The 20,675-nt window shown below is 33.6% G+C and overlaps 3 protein-coding genes across 3 annotated transcripts; all 3 read left to right on the forward strand.

The window, feature by feature from the left end:
• The first annotated feature begins 835 nt into the window (after positions 1-835).
• On the forward strand, positions 836-10,613 carry LOC128191250 (N-lysine methyltransferase KMT5A-like). Its single transcript, XM_052863342.1, has 4 exons — positions 836-1,127; positions 4,270-4,405; positions 6,325-6,520; positions 10,327-10,613. The coding sequence occupies exons 1-4, from the start codon at positions 959-961 to the stop codon at positions 10,399-10,401; spliced, it is 576 nt and encodes a 191-aa protein (XP_052719302.1). The 5' UTR covers positions 836-958; the 3' UTR covers positions 10,402-10,613.
• Positions 10,420-13,033, forward strand: LOC128177661 (dentin sialophosphoprotein-like). The gene is made up of 4 exons (XM_052844464.1): positions 10,420-10,425; positions 10,511-11,319; positions 11,641-11,781; positions 12,526-13,033. Exons 1-4 carry the CDS (start codon positions 10,420-10,422, stop codon positions 13,031-13,033), a joined length of 1,464 nt encoding a protein of 487 aa, XP_052700424.1.
• A 1-nt stretch (position 13,034) lies between these two features.
• On the forward strand, positions 13,035-18,538 carry LOC128191260 (uncharacterized). The gene is made up of 3 exons (XM_052863349.1): positions 13,035-14,340; positions 14,998-15,096; positions 16,745-18,538. Exons 1-3 carry the CDS (start codon positions 13,137-13,139, stop codon positions 17,005-17,007), a joined length of 1,566 nt encoding a protein of 521 aa, XP_052719309.1. The 5' UTR covers positions 13,035-13,136; the 3' UTR covers positions 17,008-18,538.
• The last annotated feature ends 2,137 nt before the right edge of the window (positions 18,539-20,675 follow it).

Genomic DNA, 20,675 nt, shown 5'->3' on the forward strand with positions numbered 1-20,675 from the left:
TGTGTGTGTGTGTGTGTGTGTGTGTGTGTGTGTGTGTGTGTGTGTGTGTGTGTGTGTGTGTGTGTGTGTGTGTGTGTGTGTGTGTGTGTGTGTGTGTGTGTGTGTGTGTGTGTGTGTGTGTGTGTGTGTGTGTGTGTGTGTGTGTGTGTGTGTGTGTGTGTGTGTGTGTGTGTGTGTGTGTGTGTGTGTGTGTGTGTGTGTGTGTGTGTGTGTGTGTGTGTGTGTGTGTGTGTGTGTGTGTGTGTGTGTGTGTGTGTGTGTGTGTGTGTGTGTGTGTGTGTGTGTGTGTGTGTGTGTGTGTGTGTGTGTGTGTGTGTGTGTGTGTGTGTGTGTGTGTGTGTGTGTGTGTGTGTGTGTGTGTGTGTGTGTGTGTGTGTGTGTGTGTGTGTGTGTGTGTGTGTGTGTGTGTGTGTGTGTGTGTGTGTGTGTGTGTGTGTGTGTGTGTGTGTGTGTGTGTGTGTGTGTGTGTGTGTGTGTGTGTGTGTGTGTGTGTGTGTGTGTGTGTGTGTGTGTGTGTGTGTGTGTGTGTGTGTGTGTGTGTGTGTGTGTGTGTGTGTGTGTGTGTGTGTGTGTGTGTGTGTGTGTGTGTGTGTGTGTGTGTGTGTGTGTGTGTGTGTGTGTGTGTGTGTGTGTGTGTGTGTGTGTGTGTGTGTGTGTGTGTGTGTGTGTGTGTGTGTGTGTGTGTGTGTGTGTGTGTGTGTGTGCGTGTGTGGTTCTGCCAAACTGGGGGCCTGCCTCAGATACGCAAGTCGTAAAATGGGGACCTCAAATAGTCTGGGGACTTCATTTAAGTCCCCATATTTTTTTATTGCTTAAATCCAAAAAATAGCATGTTCTAAACCTAAAAAATATCGAAAAGTATCTAGTCCCATTTTCGGGTTTTCATCAGACATGTGATTACACAGATACCGTGCGGATTGTAGTTGCCATCTTCACTTACGCACCTCTGACGATACACATGTTCGAAATGCGCATGCGCGTGTGTATAGAAAACGGAAATGCCATTTTGTTGAAGCGGGGGAAAAGTATGTCGAGAAGAAGTCGGAGGGAACGGGGAAGGCCAGGTCAACATGGTCAAAGAATCATTGACCGGGATGCCTTTTATATTAAAGAAACTCCGAATAAAGGTATGTTGATTACATGTTTCGATGGCATTTATGATGTAAACTTGAAATACGATGTGCTGTGGAAGGGGGGGGGGATACTCGCACTCGGTGATTTTCTTCCAACGATTTGCATAACATTAGAAATGAAAATCTTATTAAGACGGGTTGTATAGTGAACTTTCCGAGAAATGCACAATGTATACTTTTTAAAATCCCCTTGCAAATCATGAAAGAAATATCTTTGTGCATAACGCTCAAGTGCGATCCAGGATTGTTTCTCGGTTGTATGCTAGGCCTAGTTTTCCCTGGGGTTGGGGCGGAGGGTTCCAAGGCATACATTTGGTCATCTTACTGTGTGAATTTAAGAAATTTTAATTTCCAGGGGGGGGGGGATAGGCCTTAGAAATTTATTTAAAACGTTTAAAAATTGTGAACATACCACATCTATCTATAGTTTGTCCAAATATATTTATGCAGTACATTTGGACAGTTTTTAATAGAAATACACATACCTGTGATAAAGGTGCAATTAAAATAGATGAAAGGGAAAATAGTCAAGATAATTTAATTGAAACAATATCATTTGTTACTCAGAAAAATTCACAGGAACAAAACTTATTTCTTAAGGCTTATACAGCTCCAACACAATCTCCTGATTTAGCTATACTGGCGTGCGAACAGTTGTCGCTGAGTACTTTTTCTCGCAAGTACATTGTGAAGTCATTTTATCAAAACAAAAAATAATACCGGTATATGAAAAATGATGTCGCAATGTACTGGCGAGAAATGGTACTTGGCGAGAATTGGTCGCACGCCAGTATAGCTTCTAAAACTTATGTAGATAATAAAGCTATTCAGAATAGCTTGGTTTAGTTATTTTGACATACAATTTTCATATATGTGTATTTTTTTCAGCATGTAAACAAAATCGCTTTTTAGAGCAGTGATAGTTTGCAACTTTGAACTGTGTCTGTAAACAATGCAATGTAAAGATTACGGGTACTCATCAATTTGTGTCTCTTTCATAGACTTTGCATTCAAACTTCTAAAAGTTTTGGGGCAATTGTATAATGGCCTCCCAGTTACTTCTTGCATGAAATATAAAGAAGGTCAGTTATGGTAAACAAGATAATTATAGGGCCAAATGGGGAATGTTAACATCCATTCGGAAGTCACTTTAAATACCTCACAGAATTTTCAACATTGTCATGCGGGTCACTTTGCAGTACAAAATCCCCATAGACATCATATTTTTTAGCTGTGTGTTGAAACCTGATAAGCTAGTGGGGGTGTTTCAAAGGAGAAAACTTGGAAATTTTTCATACTGTTGAATGAATGTCATTAGTTTTGAACCCAGAGGTTTTAACAAATATCAAGTAAATAAGCAAAATGTGAATCAAGGATATCTTTAGACAGAGATAACAAATCTAATGTTAAAAGCATGCAATGATCACCTTTGACCTTCAATTATATTTAAAAATCTCATTGTTAACAATATTTTTGAGTTCCTATTGAGATAAATAAAATAATTATATATTTAGTGAAATAAAAACCGTTGCAAACTAGTTTTTTTTTTAATCTCAAAAGATATGTAACACTTTCATTGATAACAATACAGCATACATCCTATTTATTAGCTTTTATTTAGTGTTTCATTTAAATGAATTGAACACAATTTGTAATGGATTCAATTATTTGCCGATCATCAGTTTGTAAGAGACAACCGATTGACCGATTAATCAATTATCATTTCCAACCAATTTGACAACACTAGAAGTGATGGATCATGACCATGCAATCCCACTGGTTTGAATCAAATTGCACGAATAAATATATATTTTTTATGGTTCTCAACTCTCAGAAAATAATGACGAGATTATAAATTCTGCGGAGGGGGCTTCTTGCGATTTTACGCGGATATTAATTCCTCCATTTAATTAGTAATCTATGGTATTTGGGCAAGGGAAAGAAAGCTTGCCAGGCGTTCTTCATGTTTTTGGACTGAGCCCAAATATCGCCCATATTTTAAGACGTCATCATGTATTTTGTTTATCCTGTAACATAATATCACATTTTGCATCTCAAATAAGCTTAATTCGTCTGATTTTGCTGCCTATCTGCAGTTGAAACCATGACACCATGGCGTAAACCAAGCAAGAAAAATGATGTCATAGTGTATTTGAACGTTAGTTAAATGCATGAGGCTATATTGGGGCATTTACCGAATATAGCTTTGGTTTATTGGGTTACCTTTATTTGGTCAATGCAAGAAGTAGTTGCAGGATAAAATATTTTAATTCAATTTGATGGTTTACATATTGATAGGTCCCATGTTGATCTCAAGGGTCTAGAAACCCTAAAAATGTTTAGAAAAAAGTCAGGAAACAATGAAATTATCTTGGGAACTTTGTAAAAATATATAGGCCCTAATGATTAAGTACAACAAAAATATTCTGCAAAATAATTTAAATTTAAGGAAAAAATGTTTTCCACACATTAGACCAATCCTAAAAATTGTTTATATCATTAACAATTAGATACAATAAAGTGATTTTGAATTAGGTTGCATTGGAATAAAATCTTTTTTTTGTATAATTTGAGGAACCCATTCTTGTATATAATTTTAAAATTGATCATTTTACTACATAAAATAATAAAATGTTTGTCAGATGCCTAAGGGGCTGTGAAAAATGCAGTGATATCATGATTCTGTATTTGTGAAGGTATAAATAATTTCTTAACCTAACAATTTGTACATGGAAACAGTCTGTCAATATTCCAACATTTGAATTCTATTTAGTATTTCTGAGTATAGTTTGAACTTGTTTGCAATTGTGAAATTCAATGATTTTAGGGTTTGTATTGAGACTTTGTTTTAGGATAAAGATAGAAGAGAACAACTGATTGTGTTTAACAGGGTTAATTCTGGGATAATTCAAAACACCCTAACTAATGTTTCTACATCTACAGTTTCTTTAGTGTAAGCTTCTGAATGGATAATCATAAACCTCAAAATCCGAAAAAGCTAGACCATTATTTTGTAACTCGCAAAAGTTGGCAACCACATGTCTCTTTTAGCGCCCAATTTCATTTTTTAATTTGCATACAGCAAGTATATCTTGTAAATTTCAACCCCTAATGGAAGTTCTTTATTTATTTTCAGGAAGAGGTGTATTTACAAAGAAAGAATTTGGACAAAATGAATTCCTATTACCGTATGAAGGAGAGTTATTAGAGAAAGAACCAGATGTAGATGACACATATATTTTTGAATTTACATTCAAAGGAAAGCCTTATTGGTAAGAAATTTTTGCTGCTTAATTTGTACATCATGTTCACCATGTTTAATTGTTTATGTTAAGAATACAAGGGCTTGGTTGTTGGAGAATGAGTTTCTAGATATTTTTTGAAGGAAAAATTGATTAAAATTGGTAATCTAAGGTGTGTGTATTGCAATAGATATAATTCACTGAAAACCCCAGTCTCAATCATGTTAAAAAGTAAATTCAATGTAAATTAGAAAAAGTAAAAGGACGACACCCGCCGTCTTGGATTTATAGGAGGTCCTCACTTCAAGCTAGTGATAGGAATCGGTGAGATTTTCATAATCAATAATCGACTCTCTGCAACTAACTTATTATCGATAATAATCAAAATTTGTCATATTTCTTAGTTAAGTGTTAAAAAAATGTAAAGAAACAAGATACAATTAACTGACTTGTTAATAGGCCTTTGATATTTCAATTTATTTAATATTTCTTGCCATAAAAATGCTGTATTCAAAAGATGTTCTTTAGTAGCTAGACGGTTCAACACTCAATTTCTTGAAACAAAAAAATGTCCAAACAAGAGATTGTGCTTTATTTCACGGGTAGGGATAGCGCACGTCTGACATATCAGCCATTTTTAAACCGCAGCTCCTTTTTGGTGTATTGATAGTTCGGGTCTCAAATATTCTGCTATATGATATGCGCTTGTTGAGAGGGAAATAAAAACCCAACCAATTAATTGTAATGAAACTTTTTATAATCGAGCACTTAGAATGCGGTAATAATCTACTAATTTTAGATTATAATCAATGATTAGAACATCACTACTTCAACATATGTTTTTAAACAAGTTCTATATTAATATCTCCAACAATTTCTGATGAGATCTAGGTGGGAAAATGATCAAATGAATTATCCCTATCGTCTAACTACATCTGTCTGTCGCATAATAAACACATCGTTCCAAAATGTACTAGATACTTGCCAAACTTGTCGAAAGCAATAGGAAGGTTACTTTTGAGTGACGTAAATTCTCCATATAATCACTGAGATGTTCTGAAAACGTATGATAAATCCAGAGAGAGCAAAAATCTGTGGGCTGTGTGAGAAACCTCTTGGTTTATTGTATTTTTTTGGATCTCCTCAGTGTTTACATGGATAGTTTGCATCAACCTCCGTTGCTTTCAATAAGTCTAGCGAGTATCGTAAGGCCTAAAAAAAAAATAGGTTTGTTTCCGCTTTCAGGCTGAAAAAAATTAGGGTCGGTCGGTCGGCTTTTTTTTTTTTAATCTTTTTTTTTTTCCCTCTCCATCTGTTCAATTGTGCATATTAAACCATTTATCTATTAAACTGGGTAAGATAAAAAAAAACAAGTATTTGTTGTCATTGTTTAAATGATGTGATGAACTTTTTCCCCGGCTGGTGGGAACATTTCTCGAGCTCAACTGGCACGACATGTGCTGCCATTTGTAAATAACAAACATCTACACAACACTGATGACATCTCAATAAATTCTATAAGCGTTTTTACGACTTAAATTTGGAGGACACAATAAATTTTTAAATCGGATAAAAACGAAATTTTAACCAAAAACGGATAAAAACGGAAATTTACGAAAAAACTCGAAAAAAAATTTTGGGTCGGCGGGTTGAAGTTAGGGTCGGTCGGGAAAGCGGAAACAAACCTATTTTTTTTTTAGGCCTAATGTATCAGAAAATCTTTACCAATACACAGCCCTAGTGAACTGTGATTATCTAGCTCTAAAAATGTTTCAGTATACCCTTTTACGTATATAAAGCCTTGTTTTTATATTTTATTACATACACATATATATGTAGAACTTATGAAGTGATTTGCAATTTTAGATATTTTGTCTTCATATCTTTCACTGTGACAATACCAGTTATGCAAGGTTCAAATTTATGTTGCTTATTTTATTTTCATCAAGGGTTGATGCTTCAAAAGAAGATGGATCATTTGGACGTCTGTTAAATGATGATCATATCCATCCAAATTGTAGACCAAAAGTGATGGAGATTGATGAAAAGCCAGTCATTTGTTTTTTCTCTCTAAGGCCATTATCCTCAAATACAGAACTGGTATATGACTATGGCCCAGGCAACATCTATCCTTGGAGAGGAAAGGTAATTACTCCATTGCATATGTTGATTGTGGAAGTTTTTGTGATTTAATAGTCGATGAAAGATTTTCACATGTTGATGTTTAAATTTGTATGTATTTTACACTTTAAGTAATCATAATTATACCCACACTTTGTAAAGAATGTTATTGTTGTTACCCCTGTTAGTCTGTCTGTCAATCTTTTTTTTGAAAATCTTGATATTGCTTGCTCTTACTGTCTGCACTGTTTCTGAGAAGGCAACTTTTAAACCTTTGATATGCCTGACGTCATAAAGTCAGGCAAAAACTACCAGATATAGCATGTGGCCTTCTTTTTTTGCTGTCCAATGACAACATATATTTTTTTTCTGTAGATGTCCAAAAGAGGTGCATGTAATACACATCCTTAAAACGTTTTTCATTTTTTGTGCATTATATTCTGTTATTTGTTTTGTTACAGGTTGTAACTCGTTATCATTAGACTACTGTGGTATTATTTGAATTTGTGAGGGCCAATTTTCATGAACTATGGGTTATTGCTCATTTGTGGGGATGAAATTTCATAGATGCATCGGTTTTCAGTTTTAGTATCCCTTAGAGAAAAGAACTGGCTTCTTTTCATTGAAATTCCATTGAACTTTCATTGATTTTCCAGTTTTCATTGAAACACCATTGATTGTGCATTTATTTTTCTTGTGTCTTCATCCGACCAGTTTTATACCTACCAGTTAAATAGCAGTTTTCAGATAACTGCATTTTCAATGACCTGCAACTCTCAGTGAAACACCAGTTTTCCATTTCACTTAAACTTCAATGTTACTGTTTCCCAGTAAAATACCATTTATTTTCAGGAGCAGTTAAATGGAATTCTGATACACATTTCTAGATTTACATTGTATTTCAAGCTGAGTTGCCAATCTGGGTCACTGGCCTCTGCCAAATAAACTGACCACTAAGAATTAAGATTACTGCATAACAGGAAGTTGAGTTGCAAATTTTTAAATGTTCATCTTGGAGCCAAAATGTGATGTACATTGTAAGGAAAATGTGTAATTGTTGGGCATCCTGCTCTTTTGTGGCATATATATACAGTGAATTTATGGAACTTTTTGGGGGGATATATTCTTGATCACTTGAGGTAATATTTTTTATATTAAATTCCTACACTTGTATGATTTGATACAAATTTGTGTAAAGACTATAATTAACATTTACACACTATCAAGTGATTTAAGTGTTGCAAGCAGCTAGTGCATGGATGTATTGAAAAAAAAGAGTTATGTAATATAGCTTCATGTCTACCATTTTAGATTGTATTTGGAAGTCAATAAACTAGTAAATAATTTAATTATGCATGTAAGTATGCATGTGCATGCATGAGAATATTTAGATAATATTTACCTTTTTTATACATGTATCAAGTACAATTAAGTTGTCCTTAATTATTGCTCATATGAATTATGTACAGTTACATGTATAACAAGCATTATGGGGAGATTTGAATTGATCTATATTGAGATTTCTCTGGGTCAGTATTCTGCAAAATGTTCAGGGTCATCTTATGATGCAACTTGATCTTGACCTACTTATCTTCTATAAAGCAATCAAATACCGGTAATAATCAATGGAAAATCAATGGGTTTTCAATGGGTTTTCAATGCATTTGTGTAAACTGTCCTTTTTCCATTAATTTAGCATTGAAAGATGACATCATTTAACTGGTGCAAACTAATTTGCATAAGTATTCATTTTCAATGGTGTTTCAGTGGATTTTCACCAAGTTTTCACTGTGTTTTAACTGGAAACTGGAAATTCAATGGTTTTTCTTGGTAGACAATATGTAAAGCCATTTTATGTGACATCTTGGTAACTGGAAAACCAATGGGGTTTCAATGGCCAGAAATAAACTGCAGAAATAATGGAAGTTCAATGGCATTCTTTTCTGTAAGGGATGATGACTTACCCAGGTACTCTTTCAAAATGTGTTTTCGTCAAGAGTGTAAATTTGTGGGGGAGTGCTACACACAAATACTACAAATATTTAGCCACCACAAATTCTACTGATTTCACAGTACTTGTCCTTTGGAGTAAAGTCAATCTATATACAATCTAGACTGTCTTATGTGACAATCCAACATTAATCATTATTAACTTAGTACATTGTTTCAAATAGATAAAATATTATGTACGGTATCTTTTATCTTAAAACTAGGATTTAATTATTAGCTGTATTTTAAAATTCATGGCCATTAGGCAACATAAAATTACTTTTTAGATTCTCATCCCCGCCCACCTCTCTGAAAATGACCCGCTCCAGTGTATTTCAGGGAAAAAATATCAAGCTCGGTACATACAAACATTGCAATGGCTGCTTAACATGGATAAACGTTCGATTCCAGTCATGTTTTTATAATAAAGATACAAATGTCTTTCTGCATGTGCAGTTAAGTTGAAATTAAAAGATTACAAATGGGTTTGTATACTCATATTAGCATTAACAATTTAAATATTTCAGGAATAGAGCAGTTGTAATTTCTAGGACATGAATGGTGAAAATAATAGTTTTTAAAAGATAATATAAAATAAATCCACCCACCCGCCCCATTATTTAATCCAAATCAGGATGAGAATCTAGATACCGAGGGTTCCACTTAATCTGATAGTCAATTTGCCCGAGAAAAATTATCAGATTAACCATGCAATTATAAGATTAGCCGGTTTAGCATTTTTGTTGTCTTTGATATTGGTATAGAATAAGATATAACTTGTTTCAAGACATAATTTATCAATGAAAAATATGTTATGTGGGTCTTGATATGGTTGCATAAGACAGAGAGTTGCTATGGCAGTCTAGACTGTATATGACAATTTGAAAGCTATATATGCAGTAGCAGTCTAAATCCTGCTGAATTTAAAGTTTTTAAGCATTGTGAAGAGTTTTTTTTTTCTTTTGATTATATTTGCATGAGTTTATTTATTTCATCTGATTAACCAATTGCTCAATTTTGAATTGTTTCCATCATGTTGAGTAACATTACAACTTTGGGGACTTGCACAATGAATATAGAATACACTAAACTGAGGACTTAATACACACGGTAAAACTTGAGGATTGGCACATAAATATAGTATACACTAAACTGAGGACCTAATACACATGGTACAACTTTGGGGACTTACACATAAATATAGTATACACTAAACTGAGGACCTAATACACACGGTACAACTTTGGGACTTACACATAAATATAATATACACTTAACTGAGGACCTAATACACACGGTACAACTTTGGGGACTTACACATAAATATAGTATACACTAAACTGAGGACCTGATACACACGGTACAGCTATGGGGACTTGCACTTGAATAAGCTGTGTTATGTACCAGGTAATTAACTAGTTACCAATTATCACCCTTGATATAAATCCCGCCAGTTCATTTTAAGTTTTGTCAGTTTAATCAGTTACCATTAAGACATGTAAAAAAGATTCAGTTGTCCACTTTGTTGTATTGCAAGCATACAGCTGCTATTAGAAGTCATACATACATGTCCATTTACAATAAATTGTGTAACATTGAAAAAAATGGAAGTAATGAAGAATAAAGACTTCAGGGATTTACCGGTATATTCACAACTATTCGATTGCTTGGGGCACGTAAAATCTTATTAGAAGCAAGTGAAACTAGGAACTTCATTGACCAATTGGTTAAGTGAAAATTTAAATAGAAATATTAATAAAATATATTTTGTCAGCTTCAAAATAAACTTTCACTATACAACTTTGCAATCGGATACTCAAAAAGACCCCTGTCGATTTTAGATATTCGGATACTTAAAAAGACCCCTGTCGATTTTAGATAAGTCCTCTTTATTAATTTACATAATTAGCTATTAAATTTGATTTTTTCTTACCATGCCAGTTAAATAAATAAAGCCCTCATCTTATAATTATGTTGCATTCTTTTTTATAAAACTGTTTATCGTGATTGGTTAGACAACCTTAGTTAATTTTATTTTTGTCCAAAAGTGACATACATATATTCTTTTTTTTAGTTCGGAATGCTACGGAATCACCAGAAAAACTTAACAGCAGTGTACCTAGGAATGCCACAGATTTTCTAGAAAAACCTGACAGCTGTGTACCTGGGAGTGCTACAGATTCTTCAGAGAAACCTGACAGCAGTGTACCCGGGAATGCCACATATTCTCCAGAGAAACTTGACAGCAGTGTACCTGAGAATGCCACAGATTCTCCAGAGAAACCTGACAGCAGTGTTCCTGGGAATGCCAAAGATTCTCCAGAAAAAGTTGACAGCAGTGTACCTGAGAATGCCACATATTCTCCAGAGAAACTTGACAGCAGTGTACCTGGGAATGCCAAAGACTCTCCAGAAAAAGTTGACAACAGTGTACCTGGGAGTACTAGGGATTCTTCAGAGAAACCTGACAGCAGTGTACCTGTGAATGCCACATATTCTCCAGAGAAACTTAACAGCAATGTACCTGGGAATGCAAAGGATTTTCCAGAGAAACCTGACAGCAGTGTACCTTGGAATGCCACGGATTCTCCAGAGAAACCTGACAGCTGTGTACCCGGGAATGCCAAGGATTCTCCAGAGAAACTTGACAGCCGTGTACCTGGGAATGCCACTGATCCTTCAGAGGAACTTGACAGCCGTGTACCTGGGAATGCCACAGATTTTCCAGAGAAACTTGACAGCTTTACACACCATGATTTTGTTGGTGATGATGATGAGTTTTCTTTTTCGGATTCCAATGATTCTGATTATTTACCTTCAGAAGATACTGATCAGTAAGTAGACACTTCAAAAAATGGAATTTTGCAGATTCTTTTTTTTCTACCTGATCATTATTATACAAGAATAGGTTCTGTAAAGTCTATAAAGGATTGTATAAAAATAAGAGTATAATTAATGATTTGAATTTTATACAGAATTGGGTTCATCAGTCTTAATTTGTTGTTTAGTAATCACTATAAAAATTAACATACCTATAGCAAATTCAATATTATTTATATTTATAAATTTATTGGTTAAAGTACACCAGTACTTTACTTTTTAGAAACAGAGTTTTGCTATTTGTCAGATGGAATTAATGCAATTCCTTTTTATAGGGGTTCTAGTGATACAGATGACAATGCAGTTTGTTCCTTGCTACATTTAAAAGATTCATCCCATCCTTCCGATTATGTCAGTGACAGTAATGATTCTGAGAAAAGTATTGATGTTCCAATATCTATCCCTTTTGAAACTAGGTATGTACAAAAACAAGAATATACTGTAGATTCCTTATTTTCAGCTAATACCCTGATCATCCGTCACTTCTGGTCTGCTAAAATGGCATTTTTGGAAAACTGTTTTAAAAAAAATTTCAAATTAAAAATTTGGATTTTTTTTCTTCATCAAAATATGTTTTAAACTTACCAAATTTGATTATGGGCAGGTTGTCCGTCACTTCTGAATGTCACTGGAAGTGATTCCAACACATTGCAGAGATATTGCCTCTTAAAAATGACCTTTTTTGGAAATCTTAATTCTGCAGTGTTGGGCCAAAAATTAGTCTGAGAAAATTAATATAGTAACTCGTACCAAATCTGATTTAGAAGAATTGTTAATTTGTACCTAGTAAAATGATTTGTTTTATATTAAGCCTTTTAATTTCCAGTTTTTGTTAAGTAATGCATAAAATCATTCGGGCTTTTAGTTAAGCCCTTCTTAAGATTTTTGGATTTTAATAAAATTATTGTATTTGTTATGATTTTGCCCAATTAAGGTGGATTTATTAAATTTTAGAAATGAAATAATGTCAACATATTAGTTGAACCCTGTCATTAATTCATAATCAAACAGAAAACCTATTTGTTGCTCGCAATGAGATCATGTCTAGTATTTCTTATATTTTTATGAATTTGCTAAATTTAAGTACATCAGTAGTGAACTTTATAGAAACATGAGTTTTGCTATTTGTCAGATTGAATTAATACAATTCCTTTTGATAGGGGTTCTAGTGATACAGATGACAATGCAGTTCATTCCTTGCTACATTTGAAAGATTCATCCAATCCTCCCGATTATGTCAGTGACAGTAATGATTCTGAGAGAAGTATTGTTGTGCCAATATCTATCCCTTTGGAAACTATCACTGTACAGAAAACCAACACAGAGAAAGGAAAGCAGAAATGGGACAAAAAACATGCATGCAAATTTTGTGGAAAATTGTACCCAAAACTGGCTAGACACTTGGAAACAATGCACAAAAATGAAGTTATTGTAGCTAAGGCTCTTTCCTTACCCAAAAACAGTGCAGAAAGAAAAGAAATTTGGAAAACATTAAGAAATGAAGGAGACTGGGATCACAACTTCAACGTTCTGAAAAATGGAACTGGAACATTAATACCGAAGTATAGAGAGCAGAAGACCAGAGCACATAGTGAATTTATACCATGTAGTGGTTGCAAGGGTTTGTACTCCAAAACTTCATTGAGTGATCATTTTAAGACGTGTTAGTAAGCAGACTGATAAAAAAAATCAAGGAGTGAAAGAAGGTCGTTTTTTACTACCTATTCCAGAACATATTAATGGAGGATTTTACAAAGATGTTTTATTATCCATGTCTCAAGATGACATTTATATGTATATATATCGCGATCCACTCATACTGAAATTTGGAAAGCGCCTGTATGAAAATAAGGACATCCAGGAACATACATCTAACCACATCAGCTGCAGAATGAGAGAACTAGGCAGACTAATAGGAGAAGCCAAAAAGACACCTGAATGGGGTATCCAGAAGATTGAGGATTGTTTTAGTCCTGAGAAATTTAACAATGTTGTGTCATGTGTGAAGTCCCTTGCTGGATTTAGTGAAGATACACATATGTATGCAACTCCTTCCCTTGCACTGAAAATAGGGTATAGTCTTCAACGATGTGCAAGGATTTATAGATCAGATGGAATTATTGAGTCAGATGTAACAAAACAAGAGAATGGTTCAGCTTTCATTCAGTTGTATGAGTCTGATTGGAACGATCTCATCTCTTCCCGTGCACGACAAACTTTGAGTGAGAAAAAGTATAATGCGCCAAAAATGTTACCTCTATGCGAGGATGTGTACAAGCTTAATTCCTACCTAAAAGAAAAAATCAAAGAACTTTTGATGAAATTGTCGAGTGATTCAGCTTTCTACATTGAGCTGGCAAAGATGACGCTATGTCACATAACTCTCTTTAACAGGAAGCGTGGAGGCGATGTGCAGCGTATTACTGTAGACAATTACAAGCAAGCTATTGAAGCACAAAACAGTGTTCCCTACGATGACGAACTTAAATCAAGTTTGTCAGACGTGGAAATTGAGCTTTGTCGTTCTTTGACTCGAATTGAACTCAAAGGCAAACAGGAAAGAAAAGTTGCAATATTACTTACTCCAGAGATGATTAAATGCATTGATCTCTTAATGCAGAAAAGAAGTGATGCAAATGTATGTGGAAAATATTTATTTGCTAGACCATCACCCTCCACACGAACACTAAGGGCAAGTGACGTATTGAATGAAATATGTGGGAAAATAGAATTGCGCTATGGAAACATTATAACCTATACAAACCTCAGAAAACACATTGCCACAATGGCACAAATCCATGAGCTTAGTGAAAACGGTCAGGATCAGTTAGCCAAATTCCTTGGCCATGACATAAGAGTCCACAGAGAAATTTATCGGCAACCATTGGATATCATTCAAAAAACAAAGATCTCCAAGATGTTGATGCTAATTAACGAGGGGAAAAATGTCACAGAGATGCTCTTTAATAATCAGGGTGAGTTGTTTTCTTTGAATGATCATAGGCATATAGACAGGGAAGGATTCAGTGTTGTGAATAGATTATTAAAATGAACTCATTTGTTATATTTCAATGGTGATTATTTATTCCTCTTGTGCAAGTTTGATCTATAGACTTTTGATAACATTTGATTTTAGATTTGGTTTAGTATAGTATGTTTATTGTGGACTGTTGTACTGTAAAATTGTGAAATTCACTGGGAGTGGGGCAGGGGTTGGGGCTTTTTCGTGGGGGGGGGGGATAAATTAATTTGGCCGTATAGTGAATGACTTTTTTTTAGGTCAATTAATTCACATGGGTACATGTAACATATTGCTGCCATAATTTAGGAATTAACTGCACGTGTGCATTATTAGCAAAACTGAGTGTTATAAAAGTTTACCGTTAAAGTCTGCAAGTTTCTTTTAACCAAAATTTAAATTTGGATTAGGGTTTAGACTCCAAAATGAAGCTTAAAATGCAAAAACGAGACCCTCAGCCAGGTTAATCTAAATGATATGGTACTCAGGTGACTGTCAAGGCCTGTAGGCCTCTTATTAGTTAATGAAGGTAAGAATTCTAATTTCTTGTATATATGATATAAGAATTAATGTTCATAACTTACTCTTATCGTTTTTTGATTATTTTTTCCAGAGGAGGTAAAGGAAATTGACGGGTCCTGTGCTGATGAGAGTGATGGAGAAATGGATTACCAGACTGATAAAGACAGTCTTCATAATAAAAGCGCTCAAGGTCTGTACCCTTATTTCAGTACACATTTATTTTTGGTATATTCTCCTTTTCTGGTATATTATAATTCTACTTTAAACTACCGGTAGATGCATGAAAAAAAAAGGCAGTTCTCAAGATTAAATGTTGGGTACATTAACAGTCAAGCTTCAGTCCACACAGGGTCATTGTTTTAAACTAAATGTTTATTGAACAATATGCATCTTTGAAAAACTTCTTACATCTCCCCCATCCATAACAAAACAGTTCCCAACAGATGTATTTAATTATCATACTGACATTTTTCCCAAGAATATATTTGTTAGAAAATATGTTTCTAATTGAGTGGAAAGATTTCAAATTCTGATTTACAAAAAAAAACACCAATTTTCTTAGTTAATTTGTTTTCTTAAAACAAGACAAAAACAAAGCTTAAATACGACTCATGAATAAAGTTGACACTGGCATTACCATATTTTCTGTCTGCTCATAATGTGAAGAATTTTCAGTCAAAAATCAAGTACATGTCAAGACCATGTAATTTATACGGAAAGTTTTTATATACTTAGTATCTTTCATATTACATACACATGTATGATAGATGCAGATGACAAATTCCTTTTTACTTCTCTAAAAATATTTAGCCAGAATGAGGAGATGAAATTATGGTACCTGCAAAGTTATTTATTTTAGAATCCTTTATCAATGTATGAATACTATTGTATCGCGCGTGTAAACTGTTCTATCGTACATTAGTCCTATCCTAACGTATAGTAATCTTATCAGGTTTATCGTTATATTTTATCAGTTTCTCTATTTACATGTATCCTATTGTGTTAGCTGTATCCTGCCTTTTCGTAAGCAAGCTATTTTATTTTAAAGTTATAAGTCGTTCATCGCTCCGTTAACAATAATATTGGAACAAATAATGCAAATCTTTATCAAACATTCCATCAAATTAACAATATTAAGCTATATGTATTGAAGTTCTTAAGTCGAAAGATATTTTTAAAAAGAAGACATAAGTAACATTTGGAGATGATAGGGTAATGTGTACAATCGAAAATTCTTTGGAACAAGATAACATATGTAACTGTATGTCTGACATATTAAATCGTACGCAGAGAGTGTTTTGAATTACTGTGTAAACATTAACTTGCATGTCATCTAATTTGTTTATTTAATTCAATAAAAAAAATGATAATATTTAGATAGATTATATATTATTAAAGAACACGCATTGTATTTTGATTATTGATAAAGATAATTCATACATCATTTTAGTTTATTTTTCCAATGAATTTATTCTAACGACGCAGCTCGTAATAATTTGACTTTTTTAATAAAATGAAATTCTGCATAATATTTCTTATTTCCTACATTTTCTTTATCAAATTATGCCATTTTCGGGTAAATTGTGAAGATCATATATCGTGATTATTCGTTAATTATGAACATGCATAGTATATCCTTTCCTATGGTGTATAAATCCTATTGTATCATGCATGTATCCTGTTCTATCATGCATTAAGCCTGTCCTATCATGCGTAAATTCTATCATTTATCTTGTGAAAAAAAATGTTGCGGTACTGTATGTCTTCTTAGTTATTTGCATTTTTCACATTCCAACCATATCATCAACCAATTTATATTGTAAAACTCGTAATTTTAGGGAAAAGAAAAGCACCCTCTGATGGCAGATCTACAGATGAAAATTCTGCAGGCAAACGTCACAAAACACAGAAAAAACCATGGAATCCATCTGAAATGAATTCAGTCAACAAGCATTTTTCCCATTTTATTGCAATGTCCAAAGTTCCTGGCAAGAACGATATCGAGAATGTTTTAAAAAAGGATAAAATCCTTTCCAAAAGAACTTGGAGAAATGTGAAAGATCAAGTGTACAACCTTATAAAAAAACAAAGAAAATGCTGATTTTTTGTCTTTATTTACTTTGATAATGAAGTAATTACAAGTTCATTATAGCTTGTGGACATCAATTTTCATATATTGTATAAAGCACAGAAGTGTGAGGAATAGCAAATTTGTAGAAAATACTCCATGTATAGCTTTACCAATACATACTGTTGTCATGTTTGTTGCTGTGATGAGCATTCACCTTTGTAAAATAACTAAGGAATAAGGGCCATGATAACTTTAGCTGGAATTGATTAATACAACTGTAAAACTAATATGGTTTTGTGTTTTTAATTTGACATTAACTTGAAATGACAAATTTTTTTTTTCCAGATATTTTGGGTATAGACCTTGATTAATTTTAGCATTTTCATTGAAATACAGAGGGATTGGAATAAATATTACAGTGACTGGACATGTAGTTTTAATGAGCAAATTGTGTACCGGTATATCTACCTTCATTGTTGGTTGTATGAATGACTATGGTTACAGTTAGCAATTGTATGAATTATACAATAATTGGTAATTGATTTGATTTGATGTTTGGAAATAGATTTTGACAAATATATAATGTACTAGAAATTAAGAAAATATTTAGTAACTTTGCATACTGCAAATTATATTAATGAGCTAGATTTGCTATATAAAAATTAATTGTACTGTTGATGTGCATTGATGATAGTTGTATGAACAACAGAATGTGTACTGTATTCACAAGAATTGTAGATTTGTTGAAATGTTTTAATGATAGATATAAGAATTGGTTATTTTAATCAAAATGTAGAGAATATGTTGTATGTACATGTATATATATATAGTGTTTTACAATTTTGGTTTTGGAGTGAACTGACAGCATTAGTAAACTCTGAATAATTTGAATTTGTAAATTCGCAAATTGCACTGATGAAATGTTGGAGAAGTAGATATTGACATATTTCATACTGTTGAAATGAATTACTTCATTGTGGATGTTGAGAGTTGACAATGATATGAATGATGCATCGTTTACAGCTAGTATGCACATGCACTATACATACGAGGTATTTGATTGTTTGGGATGATTTGGAGATTTGGAAATAAATAATTGGCTGATTTTAAGTATTGTAATCAATATGCAGAGAATGTTAATTAACTGTTAAGTACTACAATTTTATCAATGATTTATGTATGATCAAATAGTATATTGTTTTACATAGAATTTGTTAATTAATTTGGATGGAGATGTTTTTTTTTAAAATTTAAACTTCTTACAGCATTAAATGCTATGTTTAAGTGGAGTTTTAAACTGACATGAATGGATTGAAAGTGTATGATAAATGATAACTATAATTGCAACTTTAATTGCAATTTTATCAATTGTATGAAAATATTTGCCAATAAATTTTGATTACTTATATTAGTGTTAATTTGTTGTAGAGCAGTAAGAAATTTATTCATTACATCAAAATGTAAATATGTTAATACGAGGCTCACATGAGCTGTAATGTTCAGAAATTTATTGTGCTGCAAAAACGTGGTATTGTGATCATGCTGCGTACAATTAAAATTTTGATTTGAATGACATTAAAATACTTATTTTTGTTATAATAACTACGGAAGAAGAATAATGCAACTTTCAGCTAATACCTTGAATAGCCTTTAGCACATACTCTGAACAAAAGTTTATAAATTATAATTTTTATTGCCATTTAAGTTTCGCGCAATACTGTAGTTTCTTATCAGGCAGATTTGTAAGCATAATGAATGTGGGGATGTTGACAATCCGTGGATCCAAGTGGAAAAGAAATTACAATTGTACATGTATGATTTTTTTAAATTCAGTATTAGGACCAGAATTAGATATCTCGGAAGGTTTTGCAGCATAATTTGTCATGTTAATGTTCTCTAAATGCACACTGCTTCTAGTGGTGAATGTAGGATCGGCGAAAAAAAGGTGCAAAATTGCCCTGGAAACGTTTGAAAGTTCAGTAAATTGTGACTTTAATCGTCTATATTTCATAATTTCAATATAAAGCTTAATATTTGTTAAAGTCTGCAATGTTTACTTTGTGTATTCTATATTCATGTGTAAGTCCCCAAACGTGTACCGTGTGTATTGGGTCCTCAGTTTAGTGTTTACCATATTCATGTGCAAGTCCCCAAAGTTGTACCGTGTGTATTGGGTCCTCAATTTAGTGTATACTATATTCATGTGTAAGTCCCCAAAGTTGTACCGTTTGTATTAGGTCCTCAGTCTATGTGTATACTATATTCATGCGTAAGTCCCCAAAGTTGTACCGTGTGTATAAGGTCCTCAGTCTAGTGTGTATACTTTATTCATGTGTAAGTCCCCAGAGTTGTACCGTGTGTAATAGGTCCTCAGTTTAGTGTATACTTTATTCATGTGTAAGTCCCCAAAGTTGTACCGTGTGTTTTAGGTCCTCAGTTTAGTGTATACTTTATTCATGTGTAAGTCCCCAAAGTTGTACCGTGTGTATTAGGTCCTCAGTTTAGTTTATACCTTATTCATGTGTAAGTCCCCAAAGTTGTACCGTGTGTATTAGGTCCTCAGTTTAGTGTATTCTTTATTCATGTGTAATTCCCCAAAGTTGTACCGTGTGTGTTTTGTCCTCAGTTTAATTTAAATTGGATTCATATGTCAATATCAAAAGGTGTACTGTGTGTGTTATTGGCTCTCAGTTAAATATATTTAAAAAAATAAATAAATAGATTTATCATGCCTAAGTTCCCAAACTATACATGTAGATATGTGAGGATTAGGATTTCAGGTTTTTATGTTATCAGTACAAGTATTCCTCGCGATTTAAGATTTTAATCACATAACATTTTTCAAACGTTTTAAATCTCATTTGTTGAATGTTGAAATGATCAATTATCAATTAATCATATATCATTGTATGAATCCTCAGAAAATGGGGATCCATGTGGGATATTAAGATGGCGCCATTGCAGAAAAAATACATAAAACGCTAACGTTGGTAGTGTAAGTTTTTTCTGCAATTAACGTTTCCATTATTTTTTTAAAGAATTTAGTCTAATCTAGATAAGGTCCTCAGTTTTGTTTGATTATAAGGAGCAGGGTCCCCATACTTTACACTCAAGTCCTCAGATTGGCACTTCCGGGTCCCCGTTTTCAAAATCCATTGATATTTCGTTTAAACACAACGATTCACTTTATCTACTCAAATCAGGATACAAACAGAATAAAATGAGTTGAACAATGTCAACTATGCTGTGAAATCTCTTGGTCCCCAATTTGAGATATTTTGACAAGGTCCCCAAAAAGGGGTTGATACACGTATGTGTGTGTGTGTGTGTGTGTGTGTGTGTGTGTGTGTGTGTGTGTGTGTGTGTGTGTGTGTGTGTGTGTGTGTGTGTGTGTGTGTGTGTGTGTGTGTGTGTGTGTGTGTGTGTGTGTGTGTGTGTGTGTGTGTGTGTGTGTGTGTGTGTGTGTGTGTGTGTGTGTGTGTGTGTGTGTGTGTGTGTGTGTGTGTGTGTGTGTGTGTGTGTGTGTGTGTGTGTGTGTGTGTGTGTGTGTGTGTGTGTGTGTGTGTGTGTGTGTGTGTGTGTGTGTGTGTGTGTGTGTGTGTGTGTGTGTGTGTGTGTGTGTGTGTGTGTGTGTGTGTGTGTGTGTGTGTGTGTGTGTGTGTGTGTGTGTGTGTGTGTGTGTGTGTGTGTGTGTGTGT

The sequence above is a fragment of the Crassostrea angulata genome, chromosome 1 (genome assembly GCF_025612915.1).
Source record: "Crassostrea angulata isolate pt1a10 chromosome 1, ASM2561291v2, whole genome shotgun sequence".
Taxonomy (NCBI): Eukaryota; Metazoa; Mollusca; class Bivalvia; order Ostreida; family Ostreidae; genus Magallana; species Magallana angulata.

Coding starts and splice junctions, on each gene's coding strand:
- LOC128191250 (XM_052863342.1), top strand. CDS start 959: ATGTTCGAAATGCGCATGCGCGTGTGTATAGAAAACGGAAATGCCATT. Junction 1,128..4,269: donor TAAAGAAACTCCGAATAAAG/GTATGTTGATTA, acceptor ATTTATTTTCAG/GAAGAGGTGTATTTACAAAG. Junction 4,406..6,324: donor TTCAAAGGAAAGCCTTATTG/GTAAGAAATTTT, acceptor ATTTTCATCAAG/GGTTGATGCTTCAAAAGAAG.
- LOC128191260 (XM_052863349.1), top strand. CDS start 13,137: ATGTCTCAAGATGACATTTATATGTATATATATCGCGATCCACTCATA. Junction 14,341..14,997: donor GATGCTCTTTAATAATCAGG/GTGAGTTGTTTT, acceptor TATTTTTTCCAG/AGGAGGTAAAGGAAATTGAC. Junction 15,097..16,744: donor TCATAATAAAAGCGCTCAAG/GTCTGTACCCTT, acceptor TCGTAATTTTAG/GGAAAAGAAAAGCACCCTCT.
- LOC128177661 (XM_052844464.1), top strand. Junction 11,320..11,640: donor CCTTCAGAAGATACTGATCA/GTAAGTAGACAC, acceptor TCCTTTTTATAG/GGGTTCTAGTGATACAGATG. Junction 11,782..12,525: donor TCTATCCCTTTTGAAACTAG/GTATGTACAAAA, acceptor TCCTTTTGATAG/GGGTTCTAGTGATACAGATG.